Here is a 16,663-nt window from a genome sequence, read left to right as displayed (position 1 = left end):
AATTTGTAAGTCTACAACTGTACCTCATGGTATTTCACTAATAAAAAAATAAAATTAAATTAAAAAAATTTTTAAAAAAAAAAGGGAATCCAGTCAAAACCCCAAACTGGCACCCCCCACTCCCACTCTCGGTGATCCTCAGGGACCACTCTGCTCTGCGGAGAGGTCATGGGGTTCTGTTTCCCACCCTCATGCCTGGTTCACGCTCCCAGGTGAGCTGATGGTCTTGGTAGCAGACCGTGCCTGGCATCTGCCAGTGCAGTACACCTCTTCCGGGTAGGCACCTGGCTTCCTCCTGACCCACGAGGCCCACCTCACCTGCGCCAGGGTGGGCCCGTGCTTGTGTCCTTCCCGCCTCTGCAGTGGACGCTGGCCCGGTTGCAGGATGATGTGCCCGGCTTTAGGCCTCACCTGTCGGTTCTACGTGCAGGGAGCTTGCATCCCAGGAGGCTCTGAGCCACTAGGCTGTGCTGTGACAGCCAATGGTTCTGTCCGTCTCCCTCCTGCCCCCACGTCTGTTAGGTGTCAGGGGCTGCTCTGGGCTCTATGCTCAGGGGCCCACACAGTGTCTCATCCCCTCACCCTTGGCTGGACCCTGCCCTTGCCCTCAACCCCTGCCCACAGGTGACCTTCTGTGGCACTCTCCCCCTCCATCCCTGCACCCATGGGGCGTGGCCCACAGGCTCAGCCACCCATCTGCAGGGAGACACACCCTGCAGGGAAGAAGCTAGCTGGGCCCAGTGGGAGTAGGGGTGGGGCTGGGCCAGAGGATGACTCTAGAGGGTCTTGCCTGAGAAGGGAGCCTCGGTTTCCTCATCTGTGCCCAAGGAGGGGACTTGTCCTGCAGGTGGCATGCAGACCATCAATGCTCTAGGTGGGCTTGTGGGGAGCCGCGGCCGGTGGGCTGGCACCCTGCAGGCCAGTCACATGCACTTCTCCCGCCCCACGGGAGCAGCGGGGCCTCGTCCTTCACAGTGGAATTCTCTCATTTTAAAAAGCAAAATGTGGCTAGTTACAGGTGGTGACGTGGTGTGCAGTGATGAGCATGGTCACCCTCGGTGCTGGACGCATTACATGGTTTGTCTATGGTCCCCAGGGCTGGCAAGGAGCCCCAGCCGGACTTCCCAGGGGACATGGTGAGTGTTCTGTGGACACACACTCCTCCTGCAGAGGGCAGGCGCATCACACTTATGCATGTATGTGCGCGCACGCGCGCGCGCGCGCGCGCGCACACACACACACACACACACACACACTTCCTATGAGGCAGGGGAAGGGACTGCTGTAGCAGAGAATACTCTGGATTTAAGAGGGGAGGCGCATGATGGGAGGGGGCCCTCCTGGGCAGCCACTGCCCTCTCCCAGCTGCCCAGCAAACCCCACTCAGCGCCGGGCTAGATGTGGGTCGTGGGCACGATTCCTGCGGGGTGAGGGCCCGGGCTGCACGTGGCTTCGCGTTCCCTGTCCCACCCGCTTGGCCTGGAGACCCCATAGCCAGTCAGCAAGCTCTGGGCCTTGCTCTGGGGGCACCCGCCCCAGGACCGAAGCTGTCTGCGAGGCTCCCGGACAGCCCCCTCCAACAGGACACAGGCCTCAGAGGAAGCCCAGGCAATTAGTATGCGCGCCACAGCTTTTTGCAAAATGAATATAAAACACTGTGCTTTCTCTCTGGGTGAGAGAAGGGGGGGATCTAAGAAAGCAATATTCTGCAGGCCTGTGTCACCACGGCAACGGCTGGGGGTGGGGAAGGAGCATCAGCCCGTCCTGCCTGGGTCCCTGCCTGGGTCCTGGGGGCCATCCCCCACCTGGTGCGGGGCGTGCAGGCCATCATGCACAGACCAGCTCTGAGTGCAGGCCAGGCTGTGGGCTGCGGCCTCCATAGCAGAGGAAGTGTGTTGGGAGGGGGGGAGGGTACACGGGGCTGCCGTTGTCACCACCACGTTCCTGCAGGCTGGAGGGCCCCTCCCTTCTTGTGGGGGTCCATCCGGGCACTCTTCGCCCTGCAGCTGTGCCAGGGTGTCGCTAGGCTGGGGAGGGGATGGGCAGGGCCCTCGGGCAAAGGCTGACCACACGCTGCGCCAGGAGGTTTGGTGCCGGGGAGGTTCTGCCACGGTGGTGGTCGGGGAGCTCCTGAGGCCCCCACCCGCCTCCCTTGCTCGTCCTCAGATGCTGGGCCCAGAGCCACGGGCCAGCTGGTTTGAGTAGAAATGTGAGGGTGCCCCGGGGGGCCTGGGCCTCTCCTCTTCCTCTCTCTCTGCATCCAGGTCTCAGGTCTAGCCCTGAGGGAGCCAGGCCCCAGTCCCTGCTGCCGGAGCAGAGGGAGAGGTTTGTGGTGAGTGGGATCCTTTCTGGCTTTGGTCCCCCTGGGAAACCACCATTGTCCCCACTAGCTGCACCAGGTCCCAGGGCCCTTTCAGCCACCACGCGCCAATCGGCAGGGACAGCCAGAAGACTCCATAGTTAGTTTTCTGACAAGGACACCCAGGCTCAGAGAGGTGAGTTGCAGGCACCGGGCAAAGCCTGACCCTGGGCTGGTCGGGGGAGCCTCCCCCCAGTGCTGGGGGGGCCCGAGGCCCATTCCCGGCACACCTGACCCAGATGTTGGGGTCTGAGTGTAGACAGTTGAGTCCTAATCCCGCCTTACCTGAGAACCCCAGACCTGTAAAACGTAACTGAGAGGTCTCTACCTGCTTCCTACAGGGTCTTACAATTAGCCACTTGCCCTGTCGTCCCAGGCAGTTGCCCTCAGCCAGTTCTTCTGCCCACGCCAGTACTCAAGCATGTCACAGACATTCGCGCACACTCACAGGTGCTCCTGCACTCTCAGTGGTTCACACACTCAGACACGTACGCCTGCTCACAGATGCTCACGCACACTCAGAGGCTCATGTACACTCACAGGTGCTCACACATGCTTAGAGGCTCACAGATGCTCACGCACGCTCACGCACACTCACAGATGCTCATGCACACTCAAATGCTCACACACGCTCACAGGCGCTCACGCACATTCAGACATTCGTGCACACTCACAGATGCTGACAGACACGCATGCTCAGAAACTCACGCATGCTCAGACACAGATGCTCACAGAAGCTCAGGCACGACCACACTCACAGGTGCTCGTGTAGGCTCGGAGACACCGACAGATGCTCACTCACACACACTGTCACCTCCAAGAATGCCAGGGGTCCTGAGAGCTCCCAGCACCATGACGCAAACTCCTGCTGCATCTCTCCCGACTGCCTGAGAACCATCACCCTCTCCAGGATACCCTGGTGACAACTGCATGGGCTCGAAGGGCCCCGGAGATGCTCACAGGGCTGGGACACGGACCTCACATGCATGATACCTCTGGTGCTTGAGCACCCCCTGGGGTGGCCCCAGCACCACGCTGCCAGTTAAGGGCTGTCGGGCCGGGAGAGCGAGCTTGTGTGCGCAGGAAGCAGGAGGGCTCAAGGGCAGACTCCAGAGCATGTTTTCAATTTTACTGTTTCTGGACCACACCTGATGATGCTCTCGGCTCTGCACTCAGGAATCACTCCTGGCAGTGCTCGGGGACCATATGGGGTGTTGGGGATTGAATCTGGGACCATATGGGGTGTTGGGGATTGAATCTGGGTCAGCCGCATGCAAGGTAAGCATCTTACCTGCTATGCTATTGCTCCAGCCCATTTTGGATTATTCTAGAAGTGCAGAGAACTATGAGGTTGCAGAGCGGTCACCCGCCTGTGTGAAGCTTTGGGTCTGTGCAGGGAGCACTGAGCAATGGCCTCCCCGCCCCACCACATCCTCCCGCCCCCCCCCCCCCCCGCGGTGCAGGGGCTGCGGGCACAGGTGCTGCTGCCTGTGGGACCCAGTTCTGCATGGAGCCTCGGAGGGACTCCAGGGGCACTGCGCTGGGGACAGGGGAGCGGGGACAGCCCCGGGCTCTCCAGCCGGCCTTCATCTCTGACCCCAACCAAGCAAAGCCCAAGTGAGGCTGGAAGTCACAGTGGTATCCCACGTGCCTGTGTGTCCCCCAGGGCCCAGGGAGGGGAGAGACAAGCCGACCACAACTCCCCCAGGCACCACTCCCAGCTGGGTTCCTCCGGTTCCCCATCCAGGCGGTGGGCAGGGGGCGCGTTCTGCAGGGCAGCCAGCAGAGGCAGGAAGGGGAGCTAGGAGGTATGTGGGAGCCACGTTGGCAAGGGGGAGGGGGGCAGGGGCGGCCGTGACCCACCTCGTCTGACTCGTCTGACAGCGTGTGCAGCAGGGTGGGGAAGAGGCTGTCTGTGTGCCGGAACATCTGGGGCAGAGAAGTGGCGCTGTGAGCCGACTGTGCCGGGAACAGGGTCTCCGTATCCCCATACCCGACACTGGGGGTGCCTCTACTGGCCGGGGTTGCTCCGGAGCCACCGGAATGGAGACCCCTGGAGCTGTGCTGCACCCCAAACCTCACCTTCCGGGGTGTCCTGATGTAGAGGTGGTACAGCCACTTGAGCACGGCGATCCGGGTCATCATGCCAATGGCCGTGTCACTCAGGTGGCAGTTGAGCACCTGCACGATCCCATCCAGGTGGAGCGCGCCAGGGGCCCGGTCAGAGCTGTGGGGGGAGGGGTGCAGGTGAGGTGTGCCCGGGGCCTGTCCAGAGCTGAGGGGGGGTAGGTGGGGCACACCCGGGGCCTGTCCAGGGCAGAGAGGGCAAATGAGGCGCACGCGGGGCCCATTCAGAGCTGCGGGGTGGCTGAACCCGGGTCCTCTTCCCCACCCTGCACCGTCAGATCGCACCTCCTCTGCCCCCTCCAGCTTGGCTAGGCTCACCCCAGCCTCAGGCCAGACCCTCTGGGCCTGAGAGGTCCCTGCATTTGTTCCCTGCCACCTCCCCAGGGCTGAAGCTGCTTATCTTGCACCCAGGCAGAGACCTGCACCCAGAGCGCCTGGCCTGGGACCGTGGGGTCGTCAGCATTGATGATCCAGTGATCCAGTTTGAGTCAGCCAAGGGACACGCTCTGCCCTGGGCGGCTTCCCTGTCTGTTCCCCGTCTCAGCACCGTCCCATGCAGGACTCTCATGCCCAGGGGCCCAGGCCCTCATGCCCTTTCCAGCTGCTCCCTAATTCGTGAGCTCCCAATCCCCCGGACACCCCCCTGACATTTTAGAAGGTGTGAGGCAGTGCCAACGGAGCATGTCGTGGCAGCCTGTCATGCTGTGCTGGTCATTGATGTACCCAGGAGCCAAGGCTGCGGCCCTGTGGCCTTCACAGAAATTCTAGGTGCTCTGAGGCCCAAGCTGGACAGACATGTGCCTGCAGCATCTGGGGGTTCTGGCAGAACCCCAGTCCCGAACCAAGAGAAACCCAACATGATCCACCCACAGCATTTGACATTTTCCAGTTCTAACTGAGAAGGGGTGGGGTGCAGTTAATTTTAACGACATCTTTTACTCCTTTTAGTACCTGAAGTGTGTTTGTCATTTCAACGTGCAGTGGCAGGGATCACGGGTGACGGGAACTCATGGCCAGCTGTCCCAGGCTGTGAGAGGAGGCGGCAGCCCCCCACCATGCTCACCTTATCCCCCAGAACCTCTGTCCCCTGTCCACAGTTCCCTCGGCCCAGCCCAGATCATGCTGGTGGCTCAGGGGCTCCTGGGAACAGAGTGAGCCGGCCCCGGCCAGTGCCCCCAGCCAGTGGCCCTGGTCAGGTCACTGTTAGGCCAAAGGCCAAAGGGTGAGGGTGTCTCAGGTCCCTCTCAGCATGGGCTGTCCAGGGTCGCCCTGCCCCAAGCCGCAGGACTGGTCAAGTACCACTGAGGAGGAGGGGGAGGCAGGCAGGCTGGGTGACCCCCGCTCAGAGCAGCCATCCGGACTGGTGGCTACTGCAGGGTGCCCCGGCAGAGGTGGGTGAGGCCTCTCCGCCCTGGCCGCCTGCCCCGAGAACGAACCACTCCCGACTCTAGAGACTGTCTCGGTTCCAAAACGTCTAGACGAGTCACTCTGGGGGCATCCGAGTTATTTCAGGGTGTCTGTGAAACCCCTTCTGCTAGCAACTCAAATACCATGTGCCACAACAGATGCCATGCGTGAACCCACACATGGACGCACACACGGACCCAAACTCGGACCCACACTCAGACCCACACACAGATACAAACTCAGACCCACACATAGATGCACACACGAACCTAAACTTGGACCCACACGCGGACGTACACACAGACCCACACTCAGACCCACACACAGATCCACATACAGACCCACATGCAGATCCACACATGGACTCACACACAGACCCATAATCAGACCACGCAGGACCACACAGACCCACACACAGACCCACACTCAGACCCACACTCGGACTCACACTCAGACCCAAACTTGGACCACAAAGACCCACACACGGACCCACACACGATTCACACTCAGACCCACACACGGGCCACGCAGGCTGCTAGGACCAAGGGCAGCCGATGGGCTTGGGCCAGAGTGGAGCCACTGAGTCTCCCTGAGGGCTCACCCGCGCCCTCTAACTCAGTACAGAGGGACTCGGAACAAGGTGGCCTGGGTCAGACCTGTGTGTGTAATGGACCCCCATGACTCTTCCCACTCAGCAGGAGCAGAAGCTGGAAGCACTGGTTTCTAGATCTTTTCACCGTGCATGCACAGGGCATAGAAGACCACGCTGAGAGACAAGATGGCAGCTGGGTTCCCATGTTGGGTCAGGCACCTGGGCACTTGCAGTCAGCCCTGCTCTGGGCCGTGCCCCATGACCACCTGGACCCACGGCCTGGGCGGTCATCGAAGCTGCCGGGACGCCTCCCCCACGGCCACTCCTGCGCTACCCGTCTTGTGTCCACTGCCAAGTCTCCTGCGGTCCTCGCCCAAGGTCCAGAATTCACACCTGGCCTGTGGCTCCCAGCTGTCACGGGCCTCTGGGACAACACCAGCTGTCTGCCCCCCACCCAGGTCAGTGCGCATCTGACTTGGGCGCTGGAAGGCTTGGCCCTTCCACTGCACCCCATCCCCCCAGGGTCTCCCTCTGTCCCCTCGCTGGAGCGTGCCCCGTCCAGTTCCTCCTGAATCTCTTACCTGGTCCCGATGCTCCAGGCCCTATCAGGGGTGACACCACCAGTGGCCCCCAGGGGCCTGGATGCCTCAACTGAGAGGAGGGAAGAGGAGGGACAGCCCAGGTGCCACATTGGGCACAGGAGCTCAGGGCTGAGGGCAATTCTTCCAGAAGTTTCTCATCAGGCACCTGGGCCTTGTCCACCGCCCCTCGAGGGCAGGGGCCACGTCCTTGGTGGATCCCAGAACCAGCAGTGCTGGGCGGGGTGGGGCTCGGGACCCTTCTGAACCTGCCTGTGCCCACACTTCAACAGGGGTCCTCAGGGCTAAGGAGAAATGAGATGACCTAAAGGGTGACCTCAGTGTGGCAGGGAGAGGAGGCAGCTTGAGAGAGGGACCCTACGGCGCAGGACCCTTCCCTTCCTCTGGGTCAGGGGAGCAGCCCATGGGGACTGGAGCCATGGGCTGGGGCACATCGGGGCTCGTGGGGTCTCGGCGGCCATTCTGTCCAGGGAGGACGCTCTCCCGTCGCAGGCACTGAAGGTTGCCGGGTCTGGCTGCTGGGCCTGCACTGCCCTCTGGTGGGCGCTGGTGCCATGACACAGCCCTGGGAAAGGCCTGTGCCCTAGTCTCCAGAACCTTCCTGAGGGGCACCTAGTGAGTGCCCAATAAGCCAAGGGCCCCGAGCGATATCCATGGGTGCCTCAGCTGCCCTTCCAGCGCTGGTGCACCATCCCGAGTGGCAGGCGCCCCGCACTCACCTTGTCGGGGTGAAGACACTGAAGTCGCTATTGAAGCTGGGCTCGCAGGCTCCGTCGGGGGCTCCTGGGGAACGAGGGGTGTTGGGGGGAGTCATCCTCAGGGCTGGGGGCTCCCGGGGCGCCCATGCCGGCATGTGTGCCAAAGCTGGGCCTGCCGTGAGCCCCCCACATCAGGAGCCGTTGGAGAGCTGCCAAGCAACCTGCACGGTGATGCAAGCCACCCACCCCCGGTGACAAAGGAGGGCAGGGATAAGGGGCGGTGGGTGCAGGCATCCAGGGCCCCAGCCACACCCCGTATGCGGGCACCCTTGTCCGGCCTCCCTGCCCGCCTTCCTTGGCATGTCATGGCATTCCCCACAACACTCATGTCCAAATGACCCTTCCCGTGGGCAGCAGCCCCGCCGTGCCTCCAGTAAGAACAAGCTGCCCAGCATCCTGACTGGCTGGTCCCTTGTTAGCTCTCCATCCTGGGGACACCCCTGCCCCGCCCCAGTCTGAGAGAAAACAGGGATGTTCTTCTGAGAAATCAGGTCTTAAAAGTGGGGTGTGGGAGGGATACTGGGATCAATGGTGGTGGAGGGATGGGTATTCAATCATTGTATAACTGAAACCCAAGCACAAAAATTTGTAAATCTACAACTGTACCTCATGGTGTTTCACTAATAAAAATCTAAAAGAAAAAAGAAAAAGTGGGGTGTGGTGGGAGGGGGCTCGAGAGAGAGCACAAAGGAAGGGCTGAGCTTCCAGGTCCACCTCCACACCGCATGTCCCCTGGGCATGTGGTCAAGGCCACGGCACAAGCATTCAGGGCAGCAGCGGCACTGGTGGTTCAGTGTACTGAGCCAGGTACACTGGCCCAAGCACTGAGCCAGGAGTATCCCTCGAGGACAAACAGGGATACTGCCTCGCCCTCCAGTAAAAACCCCAGAACCAAAGTGGGGGCGGATTGAGGTATGGGGGGCATGACCGCTAAGGGTAAAGCACCGGCCGCTTAAGACCACCTCTGAGGCCTGAAGGAGGGCCACAGCACCCCTGCGGTGCCCACAGGTGGGCGGAGCTGCCGCACCGGTCCTGTCAGTGCCTTAGAACCTGGCCAGGTGGGCGAGAGCACTTAAACACGCTCAGGCTCGGCACCCGCAGTGGCTGAAGGGCCTGAAACTCACCCCTGCACTGTGGCGGGTTCAGGCATGAGTGGCCCGACACATGGGGCGCAGAGGCTGAGCGAGGCGGGGGTGGGGGGGCTGTCCCGGGGTAACACAGGAAGTTAGCAGCCCATACTCTGACCTCGGGATCCAGGCCACGACCCCTGAGGGGACCAGGGAGGGAGCAGGAACCCTGACTGAGGAGGGACACAGCCACGCGCACACACGTGCACACAGACTTACGCACACCAAGTGGCTAAAGCCACTTTGCCAAGGGGAAGCAGACAGAGCAAGCGGGGAGGGGCCAGCAGCCCCGTGCGTGGCTGCAGCACCATGGAGCTGGGACCCCTGAGGAGGGGAACCAGGGTGGGTGCCCCGTTTTCCGTCCGGGGAGTTGGGTGGGCACCAGGGGCAGAGTGGGAAGAGGAAGAGGGTGTCTGGGGGAGCTGTGCCTGACCGGTGAGCTCGGCTGGCCTGGCTAGCCGGCTGTTTCTCCTGGCCCCCGGCAGCCCGGCAGTGCCTGAGAGTGGGCAGCGCTGGAGCCTGAGGAGCCGCTGGCGGCCCTGGGAACCAGCAGGAAGTGACAGACTGTTTACGAGGCAGCAAAGCGGGAGCCAAGCTGTCAGAGCAGCACCCAGCTTTGGGCAAGACGAGCTAAAAAGGGAAGTTGGCTGCATTGGCCGGGAATCGAACCCGGGCCTCCCGCGTGGCAGGCGAGAATTCTACCACTGAACCACCAATGCCGCTGCTGCCCTGAGCGCCTGTGCTGTGGCCTTGACCACAGGGTCCTGGGAGTGGGCGGGGCTGGGCGCTGGGACCGCCTAGGGCTCTTACTGTTTAAAGACAGAACTCACAAGGCAGCAAGTTTCCACACACATAGGGACCGTTTCAAAGGGCACAGCCAGGGAGTGTTAGCCCCTCCAAAAACCTGTGGCCTTGACCACAGGGCCCTGGGAGTGGGCGGGGCTGGGCGCTGGGACCGCCTAGGGCTCTTACTGTTTAAAGACAGAACTCACAAGGCAGCAAGTTTCCACACACATAGGGACCGTTTCAAAGGGCACAGCCAGGGAGTGTTAGCCCCTCCAAAAACCTGGGTGACCCTCAGCACCCATGAATCCCTCAGAGGAACCTGCAGTCGGCCCAACCCCCTTCTCTCCTGCTCAGCCTCTGCTTTCCGACTCTGAGCTAAGAAGCACATTTTTAGGTCAGCATAAAATATTCAAAACTCTGCATGCTGTGACTTATCAAGCCTCAGACAAAGCAAAAACCACACCCTCAAGCACCCTTCAAGAAGCAAAAGCAGCCGAATGTGGTGTGTGGAACTGCAGCCCGGGATGATCTCCCAGGCTGCCTGGCTGGGGGAGAAGTGGGGCTTGGGGGTCGGAGACAAGCCCCTTCTAGTATTTTTGACTTTCCAAGTTCTCTAAAAGGAGAACAAACAAATGGAAAGACAGAAGCTAGTAAGGTAAAAGGACACTCAGGGAAGGCTCATAAAATACAGCTGCGATTCAGGAGCTGCCAAAAAGTCTGGCTGCTGCATTGGCCGGGAATCGAACCCGGGCCTCCCGCGTGGCAGGCGAGAATTCTACCACTGAACCACCAATGCTCCAGCTGTGTGCGGCTCAGCCTCCAACAGTTTTGCTGCTGAGGCTCCTAGTCAGGAAGGCTGGGCTGTAACCTGACACCCACCAGGCGACAGGGAAACTTCTAGATCCGGACCCCCAGCCCAGGCCCAAGGCCCAGCACCCCAGGGGCTCTCGGCTCAGCTGTTCAGAGCTGAAGCCTGAGAGGTCGTCCCTGTCCCACCCCCCCACCCCCACCCCCCGGGGAGCAAAGGCTCTGGAAATTCCTCGTCTCTGTGGGCAGGTCCAGGCTGATGTGGCAGAGGAGAGTGTGGCCCGCCCCCCGGCTGATCACTGCCTTGGTCTGGAGGGAGGTGCCAGGGAAAAAGAGAGTTCTAGACGGTACTCCGGGTCAAATTCCAGACCCTAGTCAGAGCGACTGCTTTCCTTCACACTAGAGACCAATGAGAGGGTGCTGCTCTGAGCTCATCTGTGTTGAGAGGTCACTCTGGGGGTGTTTCTGTGCGTGTGCCTGTGTCCCTGTGCTGCATCTGTGCGTGTGATCCATGTGTCTGCAAGTGTGAGTCTGTGTGTCTCTGTATATGTGTGTGGGGGCCCATGTATTTGCGTGTATGAAACCATGTGCCTGTGTGTATCTCTGTGTACATGAGCGTGTCTGTGCATGTATGTGGGTCCATGTATATGCATGAATCTGTGGCCCTGTGTGTTTGCGTGTAGGAGTCTGTGTGTGGGCCCATGCGTATATCTCTACATGTGTGTGGACCCGTGTGTACGCTGTGTGTCCAGGACTTGGACTCAACCCTAGAAGGAGGAGAGCAGCTTTTGGGCGACGTTTCAGGGACCGCCCCTGCCTGTGCTCCTATTAGGCCCCAGATCTTAAGAACAACTGCACTGCTAGCTGAGCCCGACAATGATTCAGAGAGGCCTCGGGGAGGCAGCGGGTCAGGATGGTGGGTCCGGCTAGGGCCGCCAGATGCGGGTGCCGCCAGATGCGGGTCTTGACCCCCCTCCCCTCCGCTCCTCCCTGAGCTGGACTCCGAGGCCCCTGAGTTGCAGCGACTCACCACTGGCTGGGCCCCCGGGCTTGGCAGGGGTGTCGTCGGGGTTGGCTTCCGCCTGCTTCAGCGCCCCCAGCCTGGGCTCATCGGGCTCATCGTCCTCGGGGGTGACCAGCTTCATGAGGCTCTGGTTGCACACGTTGGCTGCTTCTTTGATACCTGTGAGCATTGAGGTAAGGAGCAGCCCTGCCACAGCCCTGGGGGGGGGGTTCCGAGCTGGGGTGTCCCCCACTCCCCGAGAGGTACTGACTCCTTCCCAGAGGGCCCTTCCTGGCTCTCTCTTACCCCGAGACTTCCTGTGCCCCGGAAGTGGGAGGCAGGAAGGGCCCATTGGGAAGGCCTAGAACCCCCAGATGGCGGCATCCAGGGAGGGGTGGGCACCCGGGGAGTCCATGTTAGTCCCTGGGGGCACGATGGGCTCCACGCCCCAGCCAAGGCAAGGATACTTTTCTTGCGGTCGTCGTAGGCCAGGCAGGGCAGCACGGCAGTGAGGACCCCCGAGGAGTAGGGGAGCATGGCGCGGCCGGCCAGCTGGATGAACTCGCGCATCCAACACATGGCCGTCAGCTGGATCAGGTCATCTGCGGGAGGAAGCGGGGTCCGAGCAGGCTGGAGGACGGGGTACAGCCCGAAGGGGCTCTCACTCCCCATGCGGCAGGTACGGCGCCAGCCTTGGGGTCCCTGGCTAGGACTCGCTCCCCACAGCTGTGTCTGTCGGGACCCCCTGAGGGCTGCGTGCCTGAGACTGGTGACGGGGTCCCACGGCCGGGCCTGACAGAGGCCCCCGAGTCCCCCCATCTGTTGCTGGCTCCCGAGCTGACTGAGGAAGCAGGATCCAGCCTGGCCGTGGTCAGCACCAGCTGACCTGGAGTCCAGGGTCCCCCAAAGTGGTGACAGCGCCCCTGTCAGGGGATGCTGAACCAGTGGGGTTGCCTTGGGTGTGGCGGGAAGGGTGTGCTGTTCTTCTAAAGGTGGTAGATTGCGGGGAGGGTCAGGATCATTTTTTTCTGCAGGTGCCCCCAGATCAGCTTGGGCAGCCCTGACCCACGAGGGTGAGCCCTGACCCTGACCCACGTGACTGACCCATGAGGGTGACCGTGGGATGCACTAAACTGGCAGCGTAGGACGGCGACAACTGGCTCGTGACCCCACCCAGCCTGAGCGACACGTCCAGTGAACTGGCTCTCACAGAGGCGGTGGGGAGGGGACGCTCACCCGTGGTCTGGCAGTGGATGACCAGGATGTTGGCCATCTCAGCGAACTTGACGCTGGAGGGGTTCTTCTTGATCTCCTTCAGAAGCTCCCCCAGCACCACTTCACACCTACGAAGACACAGGCTGGGGTGGGGGGGGTGCTCCCAGAGAGGTGCTGAGTCGGGGTAAGGGGTACTCCCAGAGAGGTGCTGAGTCGGGGTGGGGGGTGCTCCCAGAGAGGCGCCGAGTCAGGGTGCGGGGTCGAGTGGGGGCAGCGGGGCCAGGAGAAGCGTGGGTTTCTGTCTAGGGGGCGGGTCTATGTGCGCTGCCCCCGCCCCCTCACATTTTTCGGATCTCTTTGCCGTTGTCGCCCAGGATCTGGAAGAGTCCATCCAGGATCTCGGGCAGGTAGTCCAGTAGGTTGATGTCCGGCACGGACTCCAGCACCTGGATCTGCCGGGAGGCCAGCAGGAGGAACCGTCAGGCCGTACACAGGGGCTGAGGGTTCGCAGGCGTAGGGGAAGGGGAGGCCGGGAAGGATGACGGGGGGGGGGCGGGTAGGCTAGAGGGGGGCGCTGGAGGGGCATCCCACCAGGGTGATGAGAGGCTGAGGCACCAGGGCCTCTGCAGGGGGCGCGGACGGCTTTGGGGACATGCGGGAGGGGTAGTGGCTGCCGCAGGGAGCCAGGCACGAAGCAGCGGCTCACCCAGGAGATGATGAACTGCCGCGCGTACTGGTTGTTGGAGTAGACCCTCTCCCGCAGCAGGGGGATGAAGCCCACCAGGTCAAACTTGCTGCTCTCTGTCACGATGTCCTGCAGAGCACGCACAGACACAGCTGCCCCCGGGCCACCGTGGACGGGGCAGAACTGGGGGGAGGGACAGCCCCCTCTTGCTGGCCAGGGCAGTGGGGTCAGGGGTGCGTGGAGCCCCCCGCCCCTTCATGTCCACACTCTGCCTGGGCCGTGGGCGGGGAGAGCGGCCAGTACCTTCAGCAGCCGGTCCAGAAGCTCCGATCCGCTCTTCACATTGGGGTCTGGGTCAGCGGCCAGCTACGGAGGCACAGAGCCGAGAACGTGGTGTGACCGTCACAGTCAGCACATGAGGAAGGCGCCCCGCGTGAACCCCCAGCCTGGGTGGGGGGGTCTTGGGAAGCTGAGCAGAGGCTCTGGTGCGGGGTGGGGCTGTGGGGAGGCCTGAGGGAACCTGGGCGGAGCAAGAGCAGCCTCTGTCCCCCACCTGCTCAGGGGCCCCAGGACCCAGCCCCGGGAGACTGGGTCAGGGGCTGCTGCCATTGGCCTGCCCTGGGGGCTCTCAACCTGGGGATTGGGGTGTCCTTTCTACTCTCGGGGCTCGGGGCAGTGAGGCCAGCTGGGGGCCACGTGAAGTGCAGGGTAGGAGGTCTGCTGTTCCTCAGGACGGCTCTGAAGGAGGGGGCAAGCGCTCTCAAGTACCCCACAACCCTCCTGTGGAGGACTGACCCCGTCACCCAGAGAAACGGACAAGGGAGCTGGAGCGATAGCACAGCGGGGAGGGCGTTTGCCTTGCAAGCGGCCAACACAGGTCCAATTCCCAGCATCCCATATGGTCCCCTGAGCACCGCCAGGAGCAATTCCTGAGTGCATGAGCCAGGAGTAACCCCTGAGCATCGCTGGGTGTGACCCAAAAAGCAAAAGAAAAGAAACGGACAGGAGGGGATGGAGAACAGACGAAACCCCGAGCAAGAAGCTGAGGGCAGGGCAGGGCAGGTGTGTCTGGGCGCCGGGTATGGGGAGCAGGGAGCTCGGGTTGGGGCGCACCTTGCTGAGCCCGTCGAAGAGCACGTTGAAGTGCGGTAGCACGGCGCCACGCGCCACCTTGACAATGTTGTAGAGTGCCTCGCAGGCGTAGTAGCGCAGGCGGCTGTCTGAGTCGCCCAGGCATGTCAGCACTGGCTCCACCAGCTCCCTCAGGTACAGCTCCGAGTCCTGCGGGCCAGGGAAGCGTCTCAGTCCCCGTGGACGCGGCACGGGGCGGGGGTCGAGCGGGCGGACACCGGGCGCACCTTGCCCAGCGCGATGGAGCAGGCGGCCAGGCCGATGAGGCCGCCCTTGCGGCTGTGCGGGTGCTGGGACAGCGCGAACTCCTGCGACAGCGTCTGGATCACGTGCTGGATCTGCACTGCGTTGTTCTGGGCCACGAACTCCCGGACCAGCCTGGAGAGGGGGGAGCGGGGCGTCAGGGGGCTCAGGGTGGGGGCTGCTCTCACACCTGGGGAGTTCCAGCAGGGGTTCCGGACGCCTGAGCACCAGGTTCATGCGCCCCGCCTGCCTGCAGCCCCTGCAGGACCTGGGTCTGTGACTGCCAGCGACGGTGTCAACAGCGGGGACCCCCGAGAACACGCCCGGTGCTGTGTGGCGTAAGGCCCCCAGATGAGAAAGGCGGGCCACCCCCAAAGACTGGGCGTCCACGGGAAAGGTGGCCTCTGAGGTGCTCCTGTGAGGACCCCCGGGGAACCACGGGCTGGGTGGGGCAGAAACTGGCTGCGGAGGGAGGTGGCCGGGGACTGTCTCAGAGGACCGGAAAGCTGTGAAGGAGAAGGGAGGAATGGGGGCAGCAGGGGGACCCTGAGGGAGGAGAGCAAGGGAGCCCCTTGGCTCGGAGTCCAGTCATCCCCTCTTTGCCGTGTGCAGCGCTATCACAGGGAGGACCCCACACTCAGAGCTGGACTTTGGGCCAGGTGAGTGAGGGTCCCAGGTGAGAAGAGTGAGGGTCGTGGGTGAGGAGAGTGAGGGTCGCAGGGGAAGAGAGTGAGGGTCATGGGTGACGTGAGGGTCGCGGGTGAGAAAAGTGAGGGTCACGGGTGAGGAGACTGACAGTCATGGGTGAGGAGAGTGAGCCAGGGCTCAATGGGGAGACAGGCGCCTCAGGAGCGTGTCAGCAGTGGGGGACCATGTCCTAAGACAGTCCAGGGCAGCAAGGAACTTTCCTGTGGTGATGGTCCAAGAGGTTGAGGGGCTGTGCCCGCATGCCAGAGGGGCGCCTCCCACAGGCTCAGCCCCTAAGCACAGATGTGGGGGGAGAGTGGGTTCCGGGCAGGTGTCCCCCCATCCCTGCCTCGGGATTGGGCTCCAGAGCCTGAGGCGCAGCAGGGTGGCTCGACATCCCTGAACTGCACAAACCAGCCAGGTGAGGCCCGGGATCTTCTACAACTCCCTGATGATGACAGGGGCAGTTCCCGGACAAGAAGTGGCAAATGGGCCAGCGTTGACTGTGCATTGGTGGTTCAGTGGTAGAATTCTCGCCTGCCACGCGGGAGGCCCGGGTTCGATTCCCGGCCAATGCAACTGCTCTTTTGCCTCCCCCTGGCTCAGTTCCCCTCAGAGACCCCCCAGACTGCTGGGAGGGAGCCTGATCCTCTGCCATCCCCCAGGACCACCAGACACCTGGAGAAGCTTTTGGGCAGCCTGAAATGTCAGGATCAGTCTCGCTTTGAAAAAAAAGTTCTGCTGTTGCATTGGCCGGGAATCGAACCCGGGCCTCCCGCGTGGCAGGCGAGAATTCTACCACTGAACCACCAATGCAGCTGCTGTGGGCCAAGCCCCCTACACCTTTCACTGGGAAGGTGGGGGACGTGTGAGGTGCCTCTCTGCTCTGGGCAGTCCCGAGAAGTAAGCTGAGATGACAGCCGTGGACGGACACAGCTCAGCTCACACATGTGGTGTGCGGGGAGGAAGCTGCCCCGAGTCCCAACATGCTTCCTGCCGCTGCTCCTGCCAAGGGCGGGCTTGGCCTTCATCCCTCCCAGTCCTGAGGTCCCAGGGCAAATCAGCCTGGCGTCCCTGCTCCCTTCTCTCGCGTCCCTCCCCTGCCCGCTGAGGTGGCAGCCTGGCCAGTCCCTCTTC

General features: G+C 62.3%; 1 protein-coding gene and 4 non-coding genes across 5 annotated transcripts in view; 1 reads left to right on the top strand and 4 right to left on the bottom strand.

The window, feature by feature from the left end:
- Nucleotides 1–16,663, bottom strand: part of VAC14 (VAC14 component of PIKFYVE complex) — a 50,307-nt gene that overhangs the window by 25,781 nt on the left and 7,863 nt on the right. The window contains exons 2-12 of the mRNA XM_056137046.1: nt 14,824–14,974; nt 14,579–14,746; nt 13,769–13,831; nt 13,487–13,594; nt 13,123–13,232; nt 12,802–12,908; nt 12,033–12,167; nt 11,593–11,745; nt 7,804–7,867; nt 4,442–4,586; nt 4,223–4,288 (exon numbers count right to left, since the gene is read on the bottom strand). Coding sequence (XP_055993021.1) covers nt 4,223–4,288; nt 4,442–4,586; nt 7,804–7,867; nt 11,593–11,745; nt 12,033–12,167; nt 12,802–12,908; nt 13,123–13,232; nt 13,487–13,594; nt 13,769–13,831; nt 14,579–14,746; nt 14,824–14,974 — 1,270 coding nt within the window. The remainder of the gene's footprint in view (nt 1–4,222; nt 4,289–4,441; nt 4,587–7,803; nt 7,868–11,592; nt 11,746–12,032; nt 12,168–12,801; nt 12,909–13,122; nt 13,233–13,486; nt 13,595–13,768; nt 13,832–14,578; nt 14,747–14,823; nt 14,975–16,663) is intronic.
- TRNAG-GCC (transfer RNA glycine (anticodon GCC)) lies at nt 9,618–9,688 on the bottom strand. Its single transcript has one exon. It is a non-coding gene; the product is annotated as a tRNA-Gly (tRNA).
- Nucleotides 10,481–10,551, bottom strand: TRNAG-GCC (transfer RNA glycine (anticodon GCC)). Its single transcript has one exon. It is a non-coding gene; the product is annotated as a tRNA-Gly (tRNA).
- Nucleotides 16,034–16,104, top strand: TRNAG-GCC (transfer RNA glycine (anticodon GCC)). Its single transcript has one exon. It is a non-coding gene; the product is annotated as a tRNA-Gly (tRNA).
- TRNAG-GCC (transfer RNA glycine (anticodon GCC)) lies at nt 16,272–16,342 on the bottom strand. The gene has a single exon. It is a non-coding gene; the product is annotated as a tRNA-Gly (tRNA).

This window comes from Sorex fumeus, unplaced genomic scaffold, assembly GCF_029834395.1.
Source record: "Sorex fumeus unplaced genomic scaffold, SorFum_2.1 ptg000122l, whole genome shotgun sequence".
NCBI lineage: Eukaryota > Metazoa > Chordata > Mammalia > Eulipotyphla > Soricidae > Sorex > Sorex fumeus.
This window is presented reverse-complemented; position numbering and strand designations above follow the sequence as displayed.